The sequence below is a fragment of the Scyliorhinus torazame genome, chromosome 19 (assembly GCF_047496885.1).
Source record: "Scyliorhinus torazame isolate Kashiwa2021f chromosome 19, sScyTor2.1, whole genome shotgun sequence".
NCBI lineage: Eukaryota > Metazoa > Chordata > Chondrichthyes > Carcharhiniformes > Scyliorhinidae > Scyliorhinus > Scyliorhinus torazame.
Window position 1 is genome coordinate 38,918,307 of NC_092725.1, and position 23,166 is coordinate 38,941,472.

Consider the following 23,166-nt stretch of genomic DNA (forward strand, 5'->3'; position numbering starts at 1 on the left):
TTCCCACCTTCCCCAGAAAGAGCCCCAGTTATCCAGAAATCTGAATCCCTCCAGCCTGCACCATCTCTGTAGCCACGTGTTTAATTGCTCTCTCTCCCTATTCCTCATCTCACTATCACGTGGCACGGGCAACAACCCAGAGATAACAACTCTGTTTGTTCTAGTTCTGAGCTTCCATCCTAGCTCCCTGAAAGTCTGCCTGACATCCTTGTCCCCTTTCCTACCGATGTCGAAAGTGCCAATGTGGACCACGACTTGGGGCTGCTCCCCCTCCCCCTTATGGACCCGGAAAACACGATCCAAGACATCACGTACCCTTGCACCTGGGAGGCAACATACCAAACGTGAGTCTCTCACGCTCCCACAACATCTCCTATCTGTGCCCCCGACTATCGAGTCCCCAATTACTAATGCTCTGCTCCTCTCCCCCCTTCCCTTCTGAGCAACAGGGACAGACTCCGTGCCAGAGGCCCGTACCCCATGGCTTACCCCTGGTAAGTCCCCCCCCCCCCCCCCCCCCCCACAAGTATCCAAAGCGGTATTCTTGTTTCTCAGGGGAACGACCGCAGGGGATCCCTGCACTGACTGCTTCTTCCCAGTCCCTCTTACAGTTACCCATCTATCTCCAATCTTTGGTGTAACTAATTCCCTGAAGCTGCTATCTATGACCCCCTCTGCCTCCCGAATGATCCGAAGTTCTTCCAACTCCAGCTCCAGTTCCCTAACTCGGTCTTGGAGGAGCTGGAGATGGCAGCACTTCCTGCAGGTAAAATCAGCAGGGACACTAATGGCATCCCTCACCTCAAACATCCTGCAGGAGGAACATTGCACTCCCTTCCCTGCCATCCCTCTAACTTTCTACCAAGATCGGGCTAACAACTAAATTTTAAAACAATAATAATAATAATGATAATAATACAATATGGAACTTACCTCACACCAATGGGTTTTATTATTAGGTTGGAGGAGGAGGGCGGGTGGGAGACACTACACGTGTAGTGTCTCGGGTTTCCTCTCCACCAGAATTTATTGGTGAGGGACTTCCCAGAAGTCCGCGGGTCGAACTTCCTGTTCCCACCTTAAACAAATAAATTTAAAAAAAAACAACAGCAAAGAGGAGCAGAAACGGGACCAGGTAAGTGTTTACTTAAATACTCACCCAGCAGCAGCCCCCGCACTCCGCTCCGATGCTCCTGTAAGGGAAGTTAATTTAAACTGCAATACTCACCCACCAGCTGCCTCTGCGCTCCTCCAAGAGATGCCCCTGCAAGGTAAGTTAGTTTAAACTTCAGTACTCACCCACCAGCAGCCACCACCAGACTACATTACGATAATCTTCTTCATTAAGGTGAAGAGTGAAGTAGTCTAATCTGAAACCAGGGTACTGAATCTAAATAATGGGAACTTTGAGAGTATGAAGCGCGAATCGGCAAAGATAGATTGGGGAACCTTACTGTTAGGTATCCGGACCAGACCCCAATATAAATTGGGAAACCGGATTAGACCACAACAATTTTTCAATTAGTAAACTGGGAGGAAAGGATGCTTCGCTTCAGGAGTGATTTTACTCACATTTAGGGATCTTTTATATGAAAACAAAATGTTATTAATACAGGATAGCAGGATTAATCCCAGTGGGTCTCGTTTAGCACAGTGGGCTAAACAGCTGGCTTGTAATGCAGAACAAGGCCAGCAGCACGGTTCAATTCCCGTACCGACTTCCTGGAACAGGTGCTGGACCGTGGCGACTGGGGGCTTTTCACAGTAACTTCATTGGAGCCTACCTGTGACAATAAGCGATTATTTATTATTATTATTAACAGCCAAAGAAAAAACAGCTTTTCAATTGACAGTTAAGCAGTTCTTACAAAAGAATAAAGAAAGGTCTTTGAGCTTGCTTTCCCAACTACATCTAAAATTTCAATTAAACAAAATCCACGCACGCAGTTAAAATGCCACTTATTAAGTGATTGGTGGCACAGTGGATAGTGAAGAAGGTTATCTAGGATTGCAACGGGATCTTGATCAATTAGGCCAGTGGGCCGACGAATGGCAGATGGAGTTTAATTTAGATAAATGTGAGGTGATGCATTTTGGCAGATCGAATCAGGCCAGGACCTACTCAGTTAATGGTATGGTGTTGGGGAGAGTTATAGAACAAAGAGATCTAGGAGTACAGGTTCATAGCTCCTTGAAGGTGGAGTCGCAGGTGGACAGGGTGGTGAAGAAGGCATTCGGCATGCTTGGTTTCATTGGTTTCATTGGTCAGAACATTGAATACAGGAGTTGGGACGTCTTGTTGAAGTTGTACAAGACATTGGTACGGCCACACTTGGAATACTGTGTGCAGTTCTGGTCACCCTATTATAGAAAGGATATTATTAAACTAGAAAGAGTGCAGAAAAGATTTACTTAGGATGTTACCGGGACTTGATGGTTTGAGTTATAAGGAGAGGCTGGATAGACTGGGACTTTTTTCCCTGGAGCGTAGGAGGCTTAGGGGTGATCTTATAGAGGTCTATAAAAAATTGAGGGGCATAGATAAGGTAGATAGTCAACATCTTTTCCCAAAGGTAGGGGAGTCTAAAACTAGAGGGCATAGGTTTAAGGTGAGAGGGGAGAGATTCAGAAGGGCCCAGAAGGGCAATTTCTTCACTCAGAGGGTAGTGAGTGTCTGGAATGTGCTGCCAGAGGTAGTAGTAGAGGCGGGTACAATTGTGTCTTTTAAAAAGCATTTCGATAATTACATGGGTAAGATGGGTATCGAGGGGTATGGGCCAAGTGCGGGCAACTGGGACTAGCTTAATGGACTGGTTGGGCCGAAGGGCCTGTTTCCATGCTGTAAACTTCTATGATTCTATAATACAGTTAACACTCAGTGGCTTACAGATTTATACACAGACCTTTGGAGACAAGCTTTCACAAGTCAGTCTGAGAAACACACCTCCTTCCCTCAGAATCAGAACAGAACTCTCAAAATGAAACTAAAAACAACACACACAGCGCTGTAAAACTAAAGTAAAAACCGACCCTGTCTCACCCCTCCCCCTAATGAGTAACATCACAGCCTGCCTCCCTGTTAACCGCTTAATCACAACTTTAGCAGACATGTAATCTGGATACCTTAACCAAAGTTCTTTTAGTAACCTTACTGCAACAGACACAATACAATATATATTTTAAAATTCCTACATTCATCACATAATGGGATTGACCCTGCCCACCCCCTCTGGCCCGCTCTACCTGTGTGCTCCCCTCCAGACCTACCCCCCTCCTCCAGACGTATATTTGTAAAAGCTTTCCCATCACTGAGGCTAAATTAACTGGTCTGTAAGTGCTGGTTTATCGGATGGAGTCACTTGTGTATGTAGATTGACTTCTACATTGGACATGGTGGTGGGGGAAGTATTTGGAGTGCGCCTGAATTACCTTGCAAACTTTGCTTAATCAGCTTTTTCTCCTCTGCACACACAGGCATGCAGTAAGCCTCCTGAGGCATTTGGCTTTGAACAGGCAGTCAGGGAGTACACACTCCAGAGCTTTGGTGAAATGGCAGATAACTTCAAGTCCGATTATTTCAACATGCCAGTGCATGTAAGTATCTTTGTTGCATTGCCGCAGCGACTGTACAATCATTTTGGTCAGTGTGGCATTGAGGCATGCCAGCAAACTGAAGCCACGTGGAATCAAGGAAAATTCTCCACTAGTTGGAGGCATACCTGGCACAAAAGAAAGGTGGTTGTGGTTGTTGGAGGGCAATCCACTCAGTTTGCACATTCTCCCCGTGTTTGCATGAGTTTCGCTCCCACAACCCAAAGATGTGGAGGTTTGGTGGACAGGCCATGCTAAATTGCCCCTTAATTGGAAAAAATTAATTGGGTACTCCAAATTTATAAAAATATAAAAAGGATAGTGACCTGGAGCATCTGGGACTTTCAACCCGGTGAAAAGAGCCAGTCCCTTTGCCCATGTGAAAGGCCTGAAGGACCATGTAATTTTCCTCCAAAAGACAATTTAAAAAATATATAAATTTAGCGTGTCCGATTAATTTTTTTTCCAATTCGGGGGCAATTTAGCATGGCCAATCCACCTATGCTGCACATCTTTTGTGTTGTGGGGGTGAAACCCATGCAAACACGGGGAGAATATGCAAACTCCACATGGACAATGACCCAGAGCCGGGATCGCCCGCCGGAGACTCCTGCTCGGCTGGCGATCGGCAGCACCACCCAAGGCTGCAGACTGGCTGTCCAACCTGGTGGAATTTCTCAGGCTAGAGAAAATAAAGTATGCCATCAGGGGATCGGAGAAAGGCTTCCTCAAAACATGGAGGCAGTTCACCAACTTGTTCCAAGGCCTGTTCTTAACCGGCGCCCAGTAAAGTAAGGAGTGGGGTAGGGGGGGTGGGGGTAAGACACGGGACCTTTCACGAACAGCACAGCGATGATGGACGATTACCGGGAGCTCCCAAACAAGGACCCCCTGTAGCTGTCTGGGGGTTCTCCCCTTCAGGGGAGCACAGCCAGCTGTTAGCCCTCCCATGAATATCACAGCTGTACTACGGGGAAGACACCTTAGAGGGCAGCGAGGCTATATGGGTAGAGATCAGGAATAAGAAGGGTGCAGTCACAATGTTGGGGGTTTACTACAGGCTCCCAACAGCCAGCGGGAGATAGAGGAGCAGATAGGTAGACAGATTTTGGAAACGAGTAAAAACAACAGGGTTGTGGTGATGGGAGACTTCAACTTCCCCAATATTGACTGGGACTCACTTCGTGCCAGGGGCCTGGATGCGGCAGAGTTTGTAAGGAGCATCCAGGAGGGCTTCTTAAAACAATATATAGACAGTCGAACTAGGGAAGGGGCCGTACTGTACTGTACTGTATTAGGGAATGAGCCCGGCCGGGTGGTAGAAGTTTCAGTAGGGGAGCATTTCGGGAACAGTGGCCACAATTCAGTAAGCTTTAAAGTGCTGGTGGACAAAGATAAGAGTGGTCCTAGGGTGAATGTGCTAAATTGTGGGAAGGCTAATTACAACAATATTAGGCGGGAGCTGAAGAACCTAGATTGGGGGATGATGTTTAAGGGTCAATCAACACCTGACATTGTCTCTTCAATTGTCAGTTGAAAGGAATTCAGGACCGGCATGTTCCTGTGCGGGCGATGGATAAATAGGGCAAATTCCGGCAACCTTGGATAACGAGAGATATTGTAGGCCGCTTCAAAAAGAAAAAGGAGGCATTTGTCAGGGCTCGAAGGCTGGGAACAGATGAAGCTTGTGTGGAATATAAGGAAAGTAGGAAGGAACATAAGCAAGGAGTCAGGAGGGCTAGAAGAGGTCACGAAAAGTCATTGGCAAATAGAGTTAAGGAAAATCCCAAGGTTTTTCACACATAGATAAAAAGCAAGAGGGTCGCCAGGGAAAGGGTTGGCCCACTGAAGGATAGGCAAGGGAATCTATGTGTGGAGCCAGAGGAAATGGGCGCGGGACTAAATGAATACTTTGCATCAGTATTCACCAAAGAGAAGGAATTGGTGGATGTTGAGTCTGGAGAAGGGTGTGTAGATAGCCTGGGTCACATTGCGATCCAAAAAGACGAGGTGTTGGGCGTCTTGAAAAATATTAAGGTTAATAAGTACCCAGGGCTGGATGGGATCTACCCCAGAATACTGAAGGAGGCTAGAGAGGAAATTGCTGAGGCCTTGACAGAAATCTTTGGAACCTCACTGTCTGCAGGTGATGTCCCGGAGGACTGGAGAATAGCCAATGTTGTTCCTCTGTTTAAGAAGGGTAGCAAGGATAATCCAGGGAACTACAGGCCGGTGAGCCTTACGTCAGTGGTAGGGAAATTATTGGAAAGAATTCTTTGAGACAGGATCTACTCCCATTTGGAAGCAAATGGACGTATTAGTGAGAGGCAGCATGGTTTTGTGAAGGGGAGGTCATGTCTCACTAACTTGGTACAGTTTTTCGAAGAGGTCACAAAGATGATTGATGCAGGTCGGTCAGTGGATGTTGTCTATATGGACTTCAGTAAGGCCTTTGACAAAGGTCCCTCATGGTAGACTGGTACAAAAGGTGAAGTCATATGGGATCAGGGGTGAGCTGGCAAGGTGGGTACAGAACTGGCCTTGCCATAAAAGGTAGAGAGTAGCAATGGAAGGGTGCTTTTCTAATTGGAGGGCTGTGACCAGTGGTGTTCCAGGAATCAGTGCTGGGATCTTTGCTGTTCGTAGTATATATAAATGATTGGGAGGAAAATGTAACTGCTCTGATTAGTAAGTTTGCAGACGACACAAAGGTTGGTGGAATTGCGGATAACGATGAGGACTGTCAGAGGATACAGCAGGATTTAGATCGTTTGGGGACTTGGGCGGAGAGATGGCAGATGGAGTTTTAATCCGGACAAATGTGAGGTAATGCATTTTGGAAGGTCTAATGCATGTAGGGAATATACAGTGAATGGTAAAACCCTCAAGAGTATTGAAAGTCAGAGAGATCTAGGTGTACAGGTCCACAGGTCACTGGAAGGGGCAACACAGGTGGAGAAGGTAGTCATGAAGGTATACGGCATGCTTGCCTTCATTGGCCGGGGCATTGAGTATAAGAATTGGCAAGTCATGTTGCAGCTGTATAGAACCTTAGTTAGGCCACACTTGGAGTATAGTGTTCAATTCTGGTCGCCACACTACCAGAAGGATGTGGAGGCTTTAGAGAGGGTGCAGAAGAGATTTACCGGGATGTTGCCTGGTATGGAGGGCATTAGCTATGAGGAGCGGTTGAATATACTCTGTTTGTTCTCACTGGAACGACGGAGGTTGAGGGGCGACCTGAGAGAGGTCGACAAAATTATGAGGGGCATAGACAGAGTGGATAGTCAGAGGCTTTTCCCCAGGGTAGAGGGGTCAATTACTAGCGGGCATCGGTTTAAGGTGAGAGGGGCAAGGTTTAGAGGAGATGTATGAGGCAAGTTTTTTTACACCGAGGGTAGTGGGTGCCTGGAACTCGCTGCCAGAGGAGGTGGTGGAAGCAGTGACGATAGTGACATCTAAGGGGCGTCTTGACAAATACATGAATAGGATGGGAATAGAGGGATACGGACCCAGGAAGTGTAGAAGATTTTAGTTTAGTCGGGCAGCATGGTCGGCACGGGCCTGGAGGGCCCAAGGGCCTGTTCCTGTGCTGTACTTTTCTTTGTTCTTTGTTCTATGACTGAGTGGGCATCCTTCGGGCCATGGCTTTGCCCAGCCAGCGCTCAACAGCAGTTTTTCTTTGTGTGTGAGCCACTTTCTGTATCTGTCGCCTTGTGACCTCAACTTTTGAACCTTGTATGAGGTCGGGATGATGCACCATATGTATAGTAGTTAAAAACTAGATTGGTTGTAAAATTGTTGTAATTCTTGATCTCATCTCGTTGTGTGAAGTATGTTATGAAATGTTAAAACCCTAATGAAAAATATTTGGAAAAAAAAGTAACTGTTGAGTGATATTGTAAACTTGAACCACAATTAGTTAAATAAATCACAATAAGGATGGCAATGCAGCTGATGTATTGCAGCTGTAGTATGTGGGGAATGGTGGATGATCCATGGCAGCCACATCCTGCAGCCTGAGAAACTTTGGCTCAGATAAACTCGGATCGAGCTCACAACACCGCGTCAGGGAGGGAGAGGGTTGTTCCAGGAGATGGTCTGAGGATTGATACTTCAGATTCTCTCTGGTCTAGGATAGATGGGTGTGACTCCCAAGTGAGGCAGCCTTGGGGACTCAGAAGGTAGCAAGGGAAGAGCCTCAACCTTGGTAATTTCCCAGCAGGATCAAGGTTCCTGCAGCTTTTCTGGATGAGAGCAAGGACTGACCTCATCACTGATTCCCATGGCACCTCACTCGTTACAGTTTGCCAACCAAAAATTATGCCTTTATCCCGCTTCTTTGTTTCCTCTTCGTGAATCCTTTGTTCATGCAAATTTATTGCCCCCTATGAGCTCTTATGTAGTACACTTTTCTTTACAGTAGACAGGTTGTTTAGAAGGGCAGCACGGTAGCACAGTGGTTAGCACTGTTGCTTCACAGTGCCAGGGTCACAGATTCAGTTCCCGGCTTGGGTCACTGTCTGTGCGGAGACTGCATGTCTCCCCGTGTCTGCGTGGGTTTCCTCCGGGTGCTCCGCAGTCCAAAGATGTGCAGGTTAGGTGGATTGGCCATTCTGAATTCTCCCTATGTGCACCTGAATAGGCGCCAGGTGTGGCGACTCGAGGCTTTTCACAATAACTTCATTGCAGTACTAATGTAAGCCTATTTGTGATAATAAAGGTTATCATTATCATTATTACACTTTTATGTGGCACCTTATTTTATTGAATAACTTTTGGAAATCCAAAAAGAGTAAACTGTACTTGATTCTCGAGACCCCCATGTCCACTGTTCCTGTCACTCTCCACTCTGCCATGTACAATGCATTCTTAATACCTGCCACAAGGCCCTGCCCACTCCCCCCATGTAGATTGTCCTTGTTACTGCTCACCCCTGCCCCAGAGCCTGGTACTGTGATAGCTTTACTCTGTCAGTAAAGGCTGGCTGTCTCTCTCACTATCTGGCAGATGGTCCCAACCGAGTTAGTTGAGAAGGAGTTTTGGCGACTTGTGAGTAGCATTGAGGAGGATGTTATAGTGGAGTATGGTGCTGACATTACCTCAAAGGAATTTGGCAGTGGATTTCCAGTCAACGAGACTAAAAGAAGGTTGATGCCTGAAGAGGAGGTAAGGATTTATTGTTGTGCTCTTCCTGTTTTCCCAGCTCGCCTCCCATAAGAGCGCATGGTGTTAATCAAAGGGATGATGTAATAATCCTGGCTGAATGAAGCTATGTTCGTTTCTAAAGTTTGCCCTATTAATACTGTTTGTAAGTTGCATGACTGGTGTTCCAACTACGGGCACTCTGGCCTATCACACTGAATTTTGCCTTGAGTGTTAGGAAGCTAATCCATAGAATCCCTACAGTGCAGAATGAGACCATCCGGCCATCGAGTCTGCACCAACCCTCCGAAAGAGCACTCTACGGAGGCCCGATACCCCTCCCACAGTGCAAAGATTATAGGTTCAGGGGATTAGCCATGATCCACACGGACAGTGATCCAGAGCCGGGATCGAATCTGGCATCAAGGTGGCACACTGGTTAGCACAGTTGCCTCACGGCACTGAGGTTCCAGGTTCGGTCCTGACTCTGGCTCGCTGTCCCTGTGGATCATGACCAATCCACCTAATCTACACATCTTTGCACTGTGGGAGGAAACCCACACAGACATGGAGAGAACGTGCAAACTCCACACAGTTACCCAAGGCCGGAATTGAACCTGGCAGTGCTAACCACTGTGCCGCCATGATGTTGGGGTTAATTCCAGGTCATGGACCCACTGAAGTGGGGCATGCCTTCCAGTTTAATTTTACAGGTAGCAGCCTGTTAGTTTGTCTCCACTTTTTTGGATGGAGGCTGGAGCTGCAGACACTGTGGCCTACTGCTAAGCAGGTTGTCAGTGCTCGCTTTATGACCAATGGGAGTACCGCTGATGCCCAAGAGAAAGAGTGGCAGGGAAGCACCATATTCAGCATCAGGCTGAATCTCAATAGGTCCATGACGATTGGCGACATCCATCTGGAGGAATTCTGCATTCAGTGGCAGATAACAGCCTGTGAGATGCTGCAATAGTTTGATTGCATTCACTCTGTTGCAGAATGGTCCATCCCTTTGCTGGGAAAAGCATGAGCATGCGAGAGTGTTGCTGGAGCTGGTCTGGGGCTCTTTAATGCAGTTATATTTGCAGCACCCCAACCCACATAACTATGCCCCCAGAAACTGCTTCCAAACAACTGCAAAAATTGTACTTTTATGTATCTGAGTTGTGCCAGTTTGCAGATAGTACATGTGCCCTTCAGAATCTGGATGTGGCATCAGCATTCCTTTTATTGCCACTTGAGTAGGCAAATTTACAGTAGACAGGTGGATTTTCAGGAGATCTAAAGCTGGACCCACTTCTGCAGGTTGGTCCACAGCAGGTGATTGGTTTTTAAAGAGTGAATTCGAGAGGAACCATACCATTGTCATCCCTCAAATAGATTGTCATCGAATTTACAGTGCAGGAGGAGGCCATTCGGCCCATCAAGTCTGCACCGGCTCTTGGAAAGAGCACCCTACCCAAGGTCAACACCTCCACCCCCATAACCCAGTAACCCCACCCAACACTAAGGGCAATTTTGGATACTAAGGGCAATTTATCATGGCCAATCCACCTAACCTGCACATCTTTGGACTGTGGGAGGAAACCGGAGCACCCGGAGGAAACCCACGCACACACTGGGAGGATGTGCAGACTCCACAGACAGTAACCCAAGCCGGAATCGAACCTGGGACCCTGGAGCTGTGAAGCAATTGTGCTATCCACAATGCTACCGTGCTGCCAAATGTCACCCCCAAAGGCAGCATGGTGGCACAGTAGTTAGCAAGCACTGCTGCCTCACGGCGCTGAGGTCCCAGGTTCAATCCTGGCTCTGGGTCACTGTTCATGTGAAGTTTGCACATTCTCCCCGTGTCCGCATAGGTTTCGCCCCCACAACCCAAAAGATGGGCAGTGTAGGTGGAATTGCCACGCTAAATTGCCCCTTAATTGGAAAAAATTAATTGAGCACTCTAAATTTAAAACAAATCACTCCCTGTGTGCCCCACACCCCTTGTCTGCCCACAAATCACCTCTGCCTTACTCACACCTCTGCACTACTCTTGACTTTCCTTACTGCTCCAGGTTTCACTCACTGCTTATCTTCTGCATGATTTCTCAGGATTACGCCAGTTCTGGTTGGAACTTGAATAACATGCCTGTCCTGGAGCAGTCCGTATTGACTCACATCAACGCAGACATCTCTGGGATGAAGATTCCTTGGCTTTATGTGGGAATGTGTTTTTCCTCCTTCTGCTGGCACATTGAAGACCACTGGAGCTACTCAATCAACTACCTGCACTGGTTTGTAACTCCGTTTACTTGGTGGACCCACATGATTGTCAGTCTGACTCATATCTAAATTAGTATGGTTAAATGTGACAATTTGAGAGACACAGCACAATCCCATGTTGCTCTTTTGAGTGTCGTAAAGCCTGTCATAAAAATAGAATCAGTTTAACGTTGTGCAAAATCTGCCAATTACCTTTGTTTCAGGTTGTTTCATTGCAGTGGATCGTGCAGGACGTACTATTGTTACGGACAGGGGAGAGAGGCAAACTGACCATGTTTATTTATTTTTTCTCACATCTGTCCGTAAGCAAAGGTTGTAATTTCTTGAAATAGGCTGAAGTGTGTTTTCCCCAAACCGTGTTTGTGAAGTAAATTTTAAAAGTGATTTGCGGCAATCTCTTTTGGGTTAAATCAGAAGTATTGTTTATTTGTACATTCAAACCAAGGGATGGTTGTGACAGCTAGATATACACACACTCACAAAGTAGATAGGAAAGACAAGAGGATGCAATTAGGAATAACTTAAAATGAAACCAAAAGGCCTTTGATAAGGTGCCTCACGGGAGACTGCTGAGTAAAATAAGGACCCATGGTATTCGAGGCAAGGTACTAACATGGATTGACGATTGGCTGTCAGGCAGAAGGCAGAGAGTTGGGATAAAAGGTTATTTTTCGGAATGGCAGCAACCGGTGACGAGTGGTGTCCTGCAGGATTCAGTGTTGGGGCCACAGCTGTTCTCTTTATATATTAACGATCTAGATGACGGGACTGGGGGCATTCTGGCTCAGTTTGCCGATGATACAAAGATAGGTGGAGGGGCAGGTAGTATGGAAGAGGTGGGGAGGCTGCAGAAAGATTTAGACAGTTTAGGAGAGTGGGCCAAGAAATGGCTGATGAAATTCAATGTGGGCAAGTGCGAGGTCTTGCATTTTGGAAAAAAGAATAGAGGCATGGACTATTTTCTAAACGGTGACAAAATTCATAATGCTGAAGTGCAAAGGGACTTGGGAGTCCTAGTCCAGGATTCTCTAAAGGTAAACTTGCAGGTTGAGTCCGTAATTAAGAAAGCAAATGCAATGTTGTCCGTTATCTCCAGAGGCTTGGAATATAAAAGCAGGGATGTACTTCTGAAGCTTTATAAAGCACTAGCTAGGCCCCATTTAGAATACTGTGAGCAATTTTGGGCCCCACACCTCGGGAAGGACATACTGGCACTGGAGCGGGTCCAGCGGAGATTCACACGGATGATCCCAGGAATGGTAGGCCTAACAGACGATGAACGTCTGAGGATATTAGGATTATATTCATTGGCGTCTAGGAGGTTGAGGGGAGATCTAATAGAAACTTACAAGATAATGAATGGCTTAGATAGGGTGGACGTAGGGAAGTTGTTTCCATTAGCAGGGGAGACTAGGACCCGAGGGCACAGCCTTAGAATAAAAGGGAGTCACTTTAGAACAGAGATGAGGAGAAATTTCTTCAGCCAGAGAGTGGTGGGTCTGTGGAATTCATTGCCACAGAGGGCGGTGGAGGCCGGGACGTTGAGTGTCTTTAAGACAGAAGCTGATAAATTCTTGATTTCTCGAGGAATTAAGGGCTATGGAGAGAGAGCGGGTAAATGGAGTTGAAATCAGCCATGATTGAATGGTGGAGTGGACTCGATGGGCCGAATGGCCTTACATCCGCCCTATGTCTTATGGCCTTATAGTATTGCAGAAAAAAGAGAATCTGTTGAAGCTTTTCATCTTGCACTGACCAGGATGATCACCAGAATACCAATGTTGGGGGAAAGAACAACTTTATATTTCAAGTTGTTGTTTCTCCTGACATTGGTATTCTTGTGATTGTCCTGATGACTGTAAGACGAAAAGCTTTGATGAAATATCCTTTTCCAGCATACTCACAGTTCTGCACTACCAAATGACTATTTATGTGACTAATTCACATGACTGTCACAGTCCAGTGAGGGTTCCTTCATACACGAGTTGAGGTTCAGATGGGTTCAGCTAGCTGAGAGTAGGATTTTCTGAATTCCTTCAAACCCGGTGATGAAGCAGCAAGTTGAGGTTGGTATACAGAGATTTGGTCTGCTCTACAGGCAATGGCAGGAATCTTCCAGAAATCCAGGCTTCAAGGAGGTTTAGACTTGAGGCAGGCTTTGTTGGCTGCCTGGAATCCAGCGTTGGTGTTGACAGGCTGGATGTTTAAGAGCAGACTGCCCTGGGAGTTCAGGAATGTACCATTGAAAGGAGCTTGGGTCATGTAATGTTGCCCATTTTTGAGTTAATTTCAAGTTCCAGTTTTGATGTCTCTCTCTTTGTTGTAAGTGCAGGTTGGGGAGGAAAGACTGCTGCTCACTTGTTTTGTTGATTGTAATGGATACAACGATCAGTGTCAGATTCCACAAACTTGTGCCCTGTAGCAGTCATGTTTTTGTTCCAGCAAAGTCCAATTTTAAACAAGTAGAAAGTAAGGTTTGATTTAAACGGTTTGATCTCTTTCATGTCTTACTGATGTGACACCAGGGTGTAAAAATGAGCTTCAAATAGTCCATGGAGCCAGTTCACCTGGCCTTTCAAATCCTCTAGCATGTTTAATTTGTCCGAATGAAGACAAAGTCCCGTCTTCACATTGAGGATATCGTCTATAGTTTTGTGTGGCACTACCATCGTGCTAAATGGGATAGATTCAGAACAAATCTAGCAACTCGACTGGGCATCTGTGAAGCGCTGTGGGCCATCGGCAGCAGCAGAATTGTATTCAACCACAATCTGTAATCTCATGTCCCGGCATATCCCCCACTCTACCATTACCACCAAGCCAGGGATGAACCGTGATTCAATTAAGTGTGCAGGAGGGCATGCCAGGAGCAGCACCAAGCATACCGAAAAATAAGGTTTCAACCTGGTGAAGCTACAACACAGAACTACTTGAATTCCAAACAGCATAAGCAGCAAGTGATAGAGCTAAATGATCCCACAACCAATGGATCAGATCTAAGCTCTGCAATCCTGTCACATCCAGTCGTGAATGATAATGGACAATTAAACAACTCGCTGGAGGAGGAGGCTCCACAAATATCCCCACCCTCAATGATGGAGGAGCCCAGCACATCTGTGCAAAAGAAGGCTGAAGTATTCACAATAATCTTCAGCCAGAAGTGCCGAGTGGATGATCCAACTTGGTCTCCTCCCGACGTCCCCAGCATCACAGATGCCAGTCTTCAACCAATTCAATTCACCGAGAAGCAACTGAAGGCACTGGATACTGCAAAGTCTATGAATCCTGAATATTCATGCAATAGTACTGATGACTTTGAGCTCCAAAATTTGCCACGCCCCTAGCCAAGCTGTTCCTGTGCTGCTACAACACTGGCGTCTACCCAGCAATGTGGAAAATTGCCCACATGTGTCCTGTGCACAAGAAACAGGACAAATCCAACCCAGCCAATTACTGCCCTATCAGTCTACTCTCCGACATCAGCAAAGTGATGGAAGGGGTCATCAACGTGCTATCAAACAGCTTTTATTTAGCAATAACCTGCTCACTGACGCTCCGTTTGGGTTCTGCCAGGGTCATTCAGCTCCTGACCTCATTACAGTCTTGGTTCAAACATGGACAAAAGAGCTGAACTCCAGGGATGAGGTGAGAGTGACTGCCGTTGACATCAAAGCAACATTTGATCATGTATGGCATTAAGGAGCCTTAGCTAAACTGGGGTCAATGGAGTCAACATTGTTGGAGTTTCTCAAGCACAAAGGAAGATGGTTGCGGCGATTGGAGGTCAGCCATCTCAGTCCCAGGACATCACTTCAGGAGTTCCTCAGGGTAGTGTCCTAGGCCCAACCATCTGCAGCTGCTTCATCAGTGACCTCCCTGCCAACATAAGGTCAAATGTGGTGATGTTCAATGATGATTGCACAATGCTCAGCCACGCAAGTGCCAGGCAATGACTATCTCCAATAAGAGAGAACCAAACAATCGCCCCGTGACATTAAATAGCTGAATCCCGACTTCCGGTTGCGGCGATGCCCAGCTAAGCTGCACGTTTCGGCGGCTCCAGCTCAAACGGACCTTCGGGCTCTTTTAAGAGCCCCAACGGGGAATTTTTTCAGGACGAAACCCGGTGTGGGGTGAGTTAATAGGGAGTCCCCCCCAACGAAAGAGAAAAATATCGGCGGTGGCGGCTACATCGCGAAGAATCCTCGACGATAGGGACAGGAGGAAAAAATAAGCAAGATGGCAGCGGAGAAAGCCCAGGCGACATGGGGGCCCGATCAAGACGAATTCTTAAGACGGTGTGTGGAGCTACTTAAGAAGGCGGTGCTGACCCCGATGCTACAGGCAATTGACGGGCTTAAGGAGGCACAAAGGACCCAGGAGACAGAGCTCCGCGTGGTGGAGCAGAAGGTGACGGATAATGAAGACGAGATCCTGGGCCTGGCGGTCAAAACACAGACGCACGAGGCGCTCCACAAAAAGTGCATTGAAAGGATTGAGGCCCTAGAAAACACAGCACGAAGGAAGAACCTTCGGATCCTGGGTCTCCCTGAGGGAGTGGAAGGAGCGGACTGCGGGGCTTACGTGAGCACGATGCTAAGCTCGCTGATGGGAGCTGAGGCCCCTTCGGGTCCCTTAGAAGTGGAGGGGGCTCATCGGGTCCCTGCGAGGAGACCAAAGGCGGGAGAACCACCTAGGGCGACAATCGTGCGATTTCACTGCTTTAATGATAGAGAAGTGGTTCTGAGGTGGGCCAAAAAGGTACGGAGTAGTAGATGGGAGAATGCGGTGGTACGGGTGTACCAGAATTGGAGTGCGGAGGTGGCGAGAAGGAGGGCGAGTTTTAATCGAGCCAAGGAGGTGTTACACAAGAAGAAGGTGAAGTTCGGGATGCTGCAGCCGGCACGACTATGGGTCACGTACCAGGAGAGACATCACTACTTCGAAACGGCGGAAGAAGCATGGACCTTTTATTAAAGCCGAGAAACTGGATCGGAACTGAGGGACTGATATTAGAGGGAAATGTCACTGTGGATGTATATAGAGATGTAAATTGGGAAGGGGGGGGACACTAAGAAATGTGGGCGCCGGTGGGGGGAAAGAAGAGACATAGGCGGAGGACGAGGAATGGGAGTGGGGCAGGAGGGGGAGCTGCGCCACAAGGGGCGGGACAGCTACAGAGAATATGGAGCCTACTGTCCTTGTTCCCGTGCCAGAAAGGTGATGGCGGGAAGATAGGCGCAAGGTAGATGGGAGCTCCCCACACGGGGGGGTCAAGGAGTGAGCGGGAGAAGCCGGGGTCAGTTGATGTCAGCTGACTTGCGGAAGTAATATGGGGGGAGCAATCACGCTAGATGGGGATCTAGCGGGGGGAGGGGGGGGATAACTGGGTTGCTGCTGCAGAAATCAAAGAGGAACTGGCTAAAGAAAGGGTGGTCGGGGCTGGAATGCGCCACCTGGGGAACGAGTGGGAGCGCGGAATCGGGACGTGGGACTGGCCTAGAGAGGGTGATGGCTAGTCGACACGGGAAGGGGGCAGGTAGCCCCCCAGTGCAGCTGATCACGTGGAACGTGAGAGGCCTAAAGGGACCGATTAAAAGGGCCCGAGTGTTCGCGCACTTGAAAGGACTGAGGGCAGACGTGGCGATGCTCAAGGAGACGCACCTGAAGGTGGCGGACCAAGTTAGCCGAAGGAAAGGATGGGTGGGACAGGTGTTCCATTCAGGGCTGGATACAAAGAATAGAGGGGTGGCCATACTGGTGGGGAAACGGGTATCATTCGAAGCAAGGAGCATTGTAGCAGATAGTGGAGGCAGATATGTGATGGTGAGTGGCAGGCTGGAGGGAAGAGGTCGTGTTGGTTAACGTATATGCCCCGAATTGGGATGATGCGGGATTCATGAAGCGGATGCTGGGACGTATACCGGACCTGGAGGTAGGAAACCTGATAATGGGGGGAGACTTCAACACCGTGCTGGACCCAGGGTTAGATAGATCCAGATCTAAGACCGGAAGAAGGCTGGCAGCGGCCAAGGTGCTTAAGGGGTTTATGGACCAAATGGGGGGAGTGGATCCATGGCGATTTGTTAGACCGAAGGCCAGGGAGTTCTCCTTCTCCCATGTTCATAAGGTGTACTCCCGGATAGATTTTTTTGTTTTGGGAAGGTCGTTGATCTCGAGGGTGGAAGAAACTGAGTATTCAGCCATAGCTATCTCTGATCATGCCCCACATTGGGTGGACCTGGAACTAGGAGAGGAGAGGGAGCAGCGTGCACTCTGGCGATTAGATGTGGGATTGTTGGCGGATGAGGGAGTCTGTGGAAGGGTGCGGGGATGTATCGAGAGATACCTGGAGGCCAATGACGACGGGGAGGTCCGAGTGGGAGTGGTATGGGAAGCACTAAAGGCGGTGGTCAGAGGAGAGCTGATCTCCATCAGGGCCCACAAAGGGAGAACAGAGGCCAAGGAAAGGGAAAGATTACTGGGGGAGATCTTAAGGGTGGACAAAGAATATGCGGAGACCCCGGAGGAGGGACTGTACAGGGAGAGACGACGACTCCAGACGGAGTTCGACCTTCTGACCACCAGGAGGGCGGAGGTGCTGTGGAGGAAGGCACAGGGGATGAGATATGAATATGGGGAAAAGGCTAGTGGCCTGTTGGCCCATCAGCTGCGAAAGAGGACAGCGGCGAGGGAGATAGGGGGAATTAGAGACGAAAAGGGAGCTACGGTGCGGAAAGCAGGGAAGATAAACGAGGTGTTTAAGACCTTTTACGAAAGACTTTATAGGTCCCAACCCCCGGAGGGAAAAGAGGAGATGCGGCAGTTTTTGGACCAATTAAGGTTCCCGAGGGTGGAGGAGCAGGAGGTGGAAGGCCTGGGGGCACCAATTGGGGTGGACGAGGTTACCAAGGGGCTGGGGAACATGCAGGCAGGGAAGGCCCCGGGACCAGATGGGTTCCCGGTGGAATTGTATAGAAAATATGTGGACTTGCTGGCCCCGCTGTTGGTGAGGACTTTTAACGAGGTCAGGGAAGGGGGGGACTCTACCCCCGACAATGTCGGAGGCGACGATATCGCTAATTTTGAAGCGGGATAAAGATCCGCTGCAGTGCGGGTCCTATAGGCCTATTTCACTACTAAATGTGGACGCCAAATTGCTAGCAAAGGTGCTGGCATCGAGGATAGAGGACTGTGTCTCGGGAGTGGTGCACGAAGACCAGACAGGATTCGTAAAGGGGAGACAACTAAATGTCAACGTGCGACGGCTATTAGGGGTGATAATGATGCCCCCAGTAGAGGGGGAGGCAGAGATAGTGGCGGCAATGGATGCAGAGAAGGCATTTGACAGGGTGGAGTGGGAGTATCTATGGGAGGTGCTGAGGAGGTTCGGGTTCGGGGACGGGTTTGTTGGCTGGGTCAAACTCCTCTATGGGGCCCCAACGGCAAGTGGTCACGGGTCGGCAAAGATCGGAGTATTTCCGCCTATACAGGGGAACAAGACAGGGATGCCCGCTATCTCCATTACTGTTCGCGTTGGCAATTGAACCACTGGCCATGGCGCTGAGAGACTCCAGAAAATGGAGAGGGGTGATTAGAGGGGGAGAAGAACACCAAGTGTCACTCTACGCGGATGACCTACTGTTGTATGTGACGGACCCAGTGGGGGGGGATGACAGAGGTCATGCAGATATTGAGGGAGTTCGGAGATTTCTCGGGATATTGGCTTAACATGGGGAAGAGTGAACTTTTCGTGATACACCCTGGGGACCAGAGTAGAGGGATAGAGGGCCTGCCTTTAAGGAAAGTGGAAAGAAACTTTCGATACCTGGGGATTCAGATAGCCAGGAGCTGGGGAACCTTGCACAGACTTAATCTGACACGACTGGTGGAACAAATGGAAGAGGACTTTAAGAGGTGGGACATGCAGCCGCTGTCACTGGCGGGCAGAGTGCAGGCAATTAAGATGATGGTCCTCCCGAGGTTCCTATTTGTATTCCAATGTCTCCCTATACTGATCACTAAGGCCTTCTTTAAAAAAAAATAGACAGGAGCATCATGAGCTTCGTGTGGGCAGGGAAAGTTCCGAGGGTAAGGAAGGGGTTCTTACAACGTAGCAGAGACAGAGGGGGACTGGCGCTGCCGAATTTGGGCGACTACTACTGGGCCGCCAATGTGGCGATGATCCGTAAATGGATGATGGAGGGTGAGGGAGCGGCGTGGAAAAGACTGGAGAGAAAGTCCTGTAAAGGGACGAGTCTAGAGGCGCTGGTGACGGCGCCACTACCGTTCTCACCAAAAAAATTTACCACAAACCCAGTGGTGGCGGCAACATTAAATATCTGGGGGCAATGGAGGCGACAGAGAGGTGTGCTGGGAGCCCTGGTGGGGTCCCCAATTAGGAACAACCATAGGTTTGCCCCAGGGAGGATGGATGGTGGATTCCAGAGCTGGCACCAGTTGGGAATTAGGAGGGTGGGAGATTTATTTATAGAAGGGACGTTTGCGAGCTTGGGAGCGTTGGAGGAAAAGTATAAGCTGCCCCGGGGAAATTTCTTTCGGTATATGCAGGTGAGGGCGTTCACAAGACAACAGGTGAGGGAATTTCCATTGCTCCCGACACAGGGGATCCAGGATAGAATGCTCTCGGGGATGTGGGTCGGGGAGGGCAAGATGTCAGAGATATACCGAGAGATGAGAGAAGAGGGGGAGGAGCTGGTGGGCGAACTAAAAGGAAAGTGGGAAGAAGAGCTCGGGGAGGAGATTGAGGAGGGTTTGTGGGCTGATGCCCGAAGCAGGGTAAATTCCTCTTCCTCGTGTGCCAGGCTTAGCCTGATTCAATTTAAGGTGCTACATAGAGCACACATAACGGGAGCAAGGTTGAGCAGGTTCTTCGGAGTGGAGGACAAGTGTGGGAGGTGCGGCGGAAGCCCGGCAAACCACACACATGTTTTGGTTGTGCCTGGCACAGGAGGGGTATTGGAGGGGAGTGACGGGAGTGATTTCGAAGGTGGTGAAGGTCCGGATCAAACCAGGCTGGGGGTTAGCTTTATTTGGAGTTGCGGATGAGCCGGGAGTGCAGGAGGCGAAAGAGGCCGATGTCGTGGCCTTTGCGTCCCTAGTAGCCCGGCGCAGGATCTTACTCATGTGGAAGGAAGCAAAACCCCCCGGACTGGAGGCCTGGATAAACGATATGGCGGGGTTCATAAAACTGGAGCAGATTAAGTTTGCACTGAGAGGATCGGCTCAAGGGTTCACCAGAAGGTGGCAACCATTCCTCGACTACCTCGCGGAACGATAGAGGGAAGATAGATGACCAGCAGCAGCAACCCAGGGGGGAGGGTAGGGAGGGGGAGGGGAAAGTTTCATTTTATGTTAATTGGTTAGTTTACCATGTTAGTTAGTTACTCTTTATTAGATTGTAGTTATCATGTTACTTGTACTGTTAAACTTTCTTTATGTTTGATGTGTAAGGGGAAAAAATTGTGAATGAAAAATTTCAATAAAATATATTTCACAAAAAAAAAATGAAAAAATGAAGAAAAAAAAATAGCTGAATCCCCCACTATCAACATCCTGGGGATTACCATTGACTACAATTGAACTGGACTAGCCATATAAATACTGTGGCTACAAGAGCAGGTCCGAGGCTAGGAATCCTGCGGTGAGTAACCCGCCTCCTGGCAACCCAAAGCCTGCCCACCACCTACAAAGCACAAGTCAAGAGTGTGATGGAATACTCCTCACTTGCCTGGATGAGTGCAGCTCCAACAATACTCAAGCTTAAAGTCATCCAGGGCAAAGCACTCCACTTGATTGGCACCCCTTCCACAAGCATTCAATCCTTCCACTACTAACAGACAGCAGCAGCAGTGTGTACCATCTACAAGATGCACTGCAGGAACTCACCAAGGCTCCTTTGGCAGCCCCTTCCAAACCCACTATCATCTTGAAGGACAAGGGCAGCAGATAGATGGGACCCAACCACTTGGAGGTTCCCCTCCAAGTCACTCACCACCCCAACTTAGGAATATATTGCCGTTCCTTCACTGTCACTGGGTCAAAATCCTGTGATTGCCTGCCTGACAACACAGTAGGTGTACCTACACCACATGGACTGCAGTGATTCAAGTAGGCAGCTCACCACCACCTTCTCTGGAGCAATTGGGGATGGCCAACAAATGCTCGCGAAGCCCATAAAAGTATGAAGTAACAAAACTAACTCAATTAATATTTAACAGTCATGTGAGTGATTTTTTCTGTTGTTGAGAGATCTGTAGGGGAACTATGAAGAGCTGCCGTGGTGCATGTTCTCGGTTGCACACTATAGCCACAGTGCGTTAATGTTTCAGGGGTTTGGATACTCAGTGGAAGGTGCTCATACAGGAAACTGCTTTGTCCTGGATGCTGTTGTGCTACTTGAGCATTGTCATCCAGGCCAAGATGAAGAATTCTATTACTTTCCAAACTTCAGCCTTGTTGATGGTGGTAAGAGTTTGTGGAGTCCTGGGTAAGCCCCATTGTCCCCATATCCCAACCTTTCCAAATAAATTACAACTGCATCTTCTTTCACTCTTGCACTCTTGTCAACGAAGAGTCAGGAAAGGACATATTGAGAATGTTGAGAATAATAGGGTTAAAAAAACTTGGTGCTTTTTTCACCCATGGTGAATGGTTTTCCTTTCACACATCCACAGATTTGTTTACTTTATATTATTCAGCTGTTAACCCAGAGAGCTGCCAATGTGAAGCAGCTGGATCAACATCTGGCAATTTAATTCACATACTTCGGGGTTATCATTAAAAGTTAATTAAAATCTCTTAATATCCTTTGAAGAAATTCCATTGTCTTTGTCACATATTCACAGCATCGAAGATTACAGAGATGTGACTGGTAGAACCATACAGCAGTAAAAGAGACACCGTTGTTTCTGTGCTGGCCCCCAATGAAATCACTACCCTGCTCTTTATCCATAGCCAATTAATTTCTCCCTTTCAAAAATCTGTCCATTTCCCTTTGAAGGTTGAGTCTGGATTCCATGTCATAACAACATGGTGAGTAAAAAATGGTAATCACCCCTTTGGTTCTTTTGTCAATCTGGTAACCAACCCTCCTGCCAGTACAAACAGATTCACCTCATTTAATACCTTATCTAAGATTTTATATCCCTTGAGTTGAATTTGTTTTACGCAACCATCTCTCATCCTGGTACAATTCTGGTAGGTTTCTCTGTACCATCTCCATGGCCTGAAAACCTCACTAAATTGTGTTGCTCAGATTAGGACATGATTCTCCAGCTGAGACCTGACCAGGGTATTAGAAAGGTTCAGTCTAACCACCTTGCTTTCATACTGTATGCCCCTGTTTATAAAGCCAAGGTTTTAGCAGCCGTCTCAACTTGTCCTGTCACGTCCAGACATTCCATACATTCACCCCAGATCCCCAAAAATCATAATCTAATCAAGCAGAGTAAGAATAGTTTCATGAAAGGGAAATCATGTCTGACTAATGTAATGGAGTTTTTCAAGGAAGTCTAGACCAGAGTAAATAAAGGGGAACCAGTAGATGTGTTGTATTTGGACTTCCAGAAGGTGCTGGACATGATACTTCACAAAAGGTTAAGTAAGAACCCATGATATTGGAGGTAGTAAATTGACATGGATAGTGAATTGGCTAATGGGCAGGAAACAGCAAATGGGGCTACGAGGTTTTTTTCAGGTTGTTGACCTGCAACCAGCCTTGTTCCACATGGATCAGTGCTGGGGCCGCAACTGTTTATAATCTATATTAATGATTCGGAGGAAGGAGGCGAATGTACTGTAATCAAGTTTGCAGATGGCACGAAAAGGCAGGTTACGAGCGGAATACAAAGAGTTTGCAACGAGATATAGATAGGTTAAGTAGGTGGGGGGAAAAAGTTGGCAAATGGAGTATAATGTGGGAAGATGTGAAGTTGTTAGTTTTGGAAGGGAGAACAAAAGAACATTCCAGAGTATTATTTAAGTGGAGAAAAACTGCAGAAAGCTGCATCACAAAGGGACTTGGGGGGGACTTGTGCACGAAACACAAAAAGCTAGCACACAGGTGCTGCAGGTGATCAGGAAGGATAATGGAATGTTAGTCCTAATTTCAAGGGGGTTGGAGTATAAGAGGAGGGGGGA

General features: G+C 47.9%; 1 protein-coding gene across 2 annotated transcripts in view; it reads left to right on the plus strand.

Annotated features, from left to right (window-relative positions):
* The window catches only part of kdm5a (lysine demethylase 5A), a 408,944-nt gene that overhangs the window by 169,991 nt on the left and 215,787 nt on the right, over nt 1–23,166 (plus strand). For both annotated transcript variants that reach the window (XM_072484202.1, XM_072484201.1), the window contains exons 9-11: nt 3,475–3,594; nt 8,602–8,760; nt 10,834–11,015. In XM_072484202.1, coding sequence (XP_072340303.1) covers nt 3,475–3,594; nt 8,602–8,760; nt 10,834–11,015 — 461 coding nt within the window. The remainder of the gene's footprint in view (nt 1–3,474; nt 3,595–8,601; nt 8,761–10,833; nt 11,016–23,166) is intronic.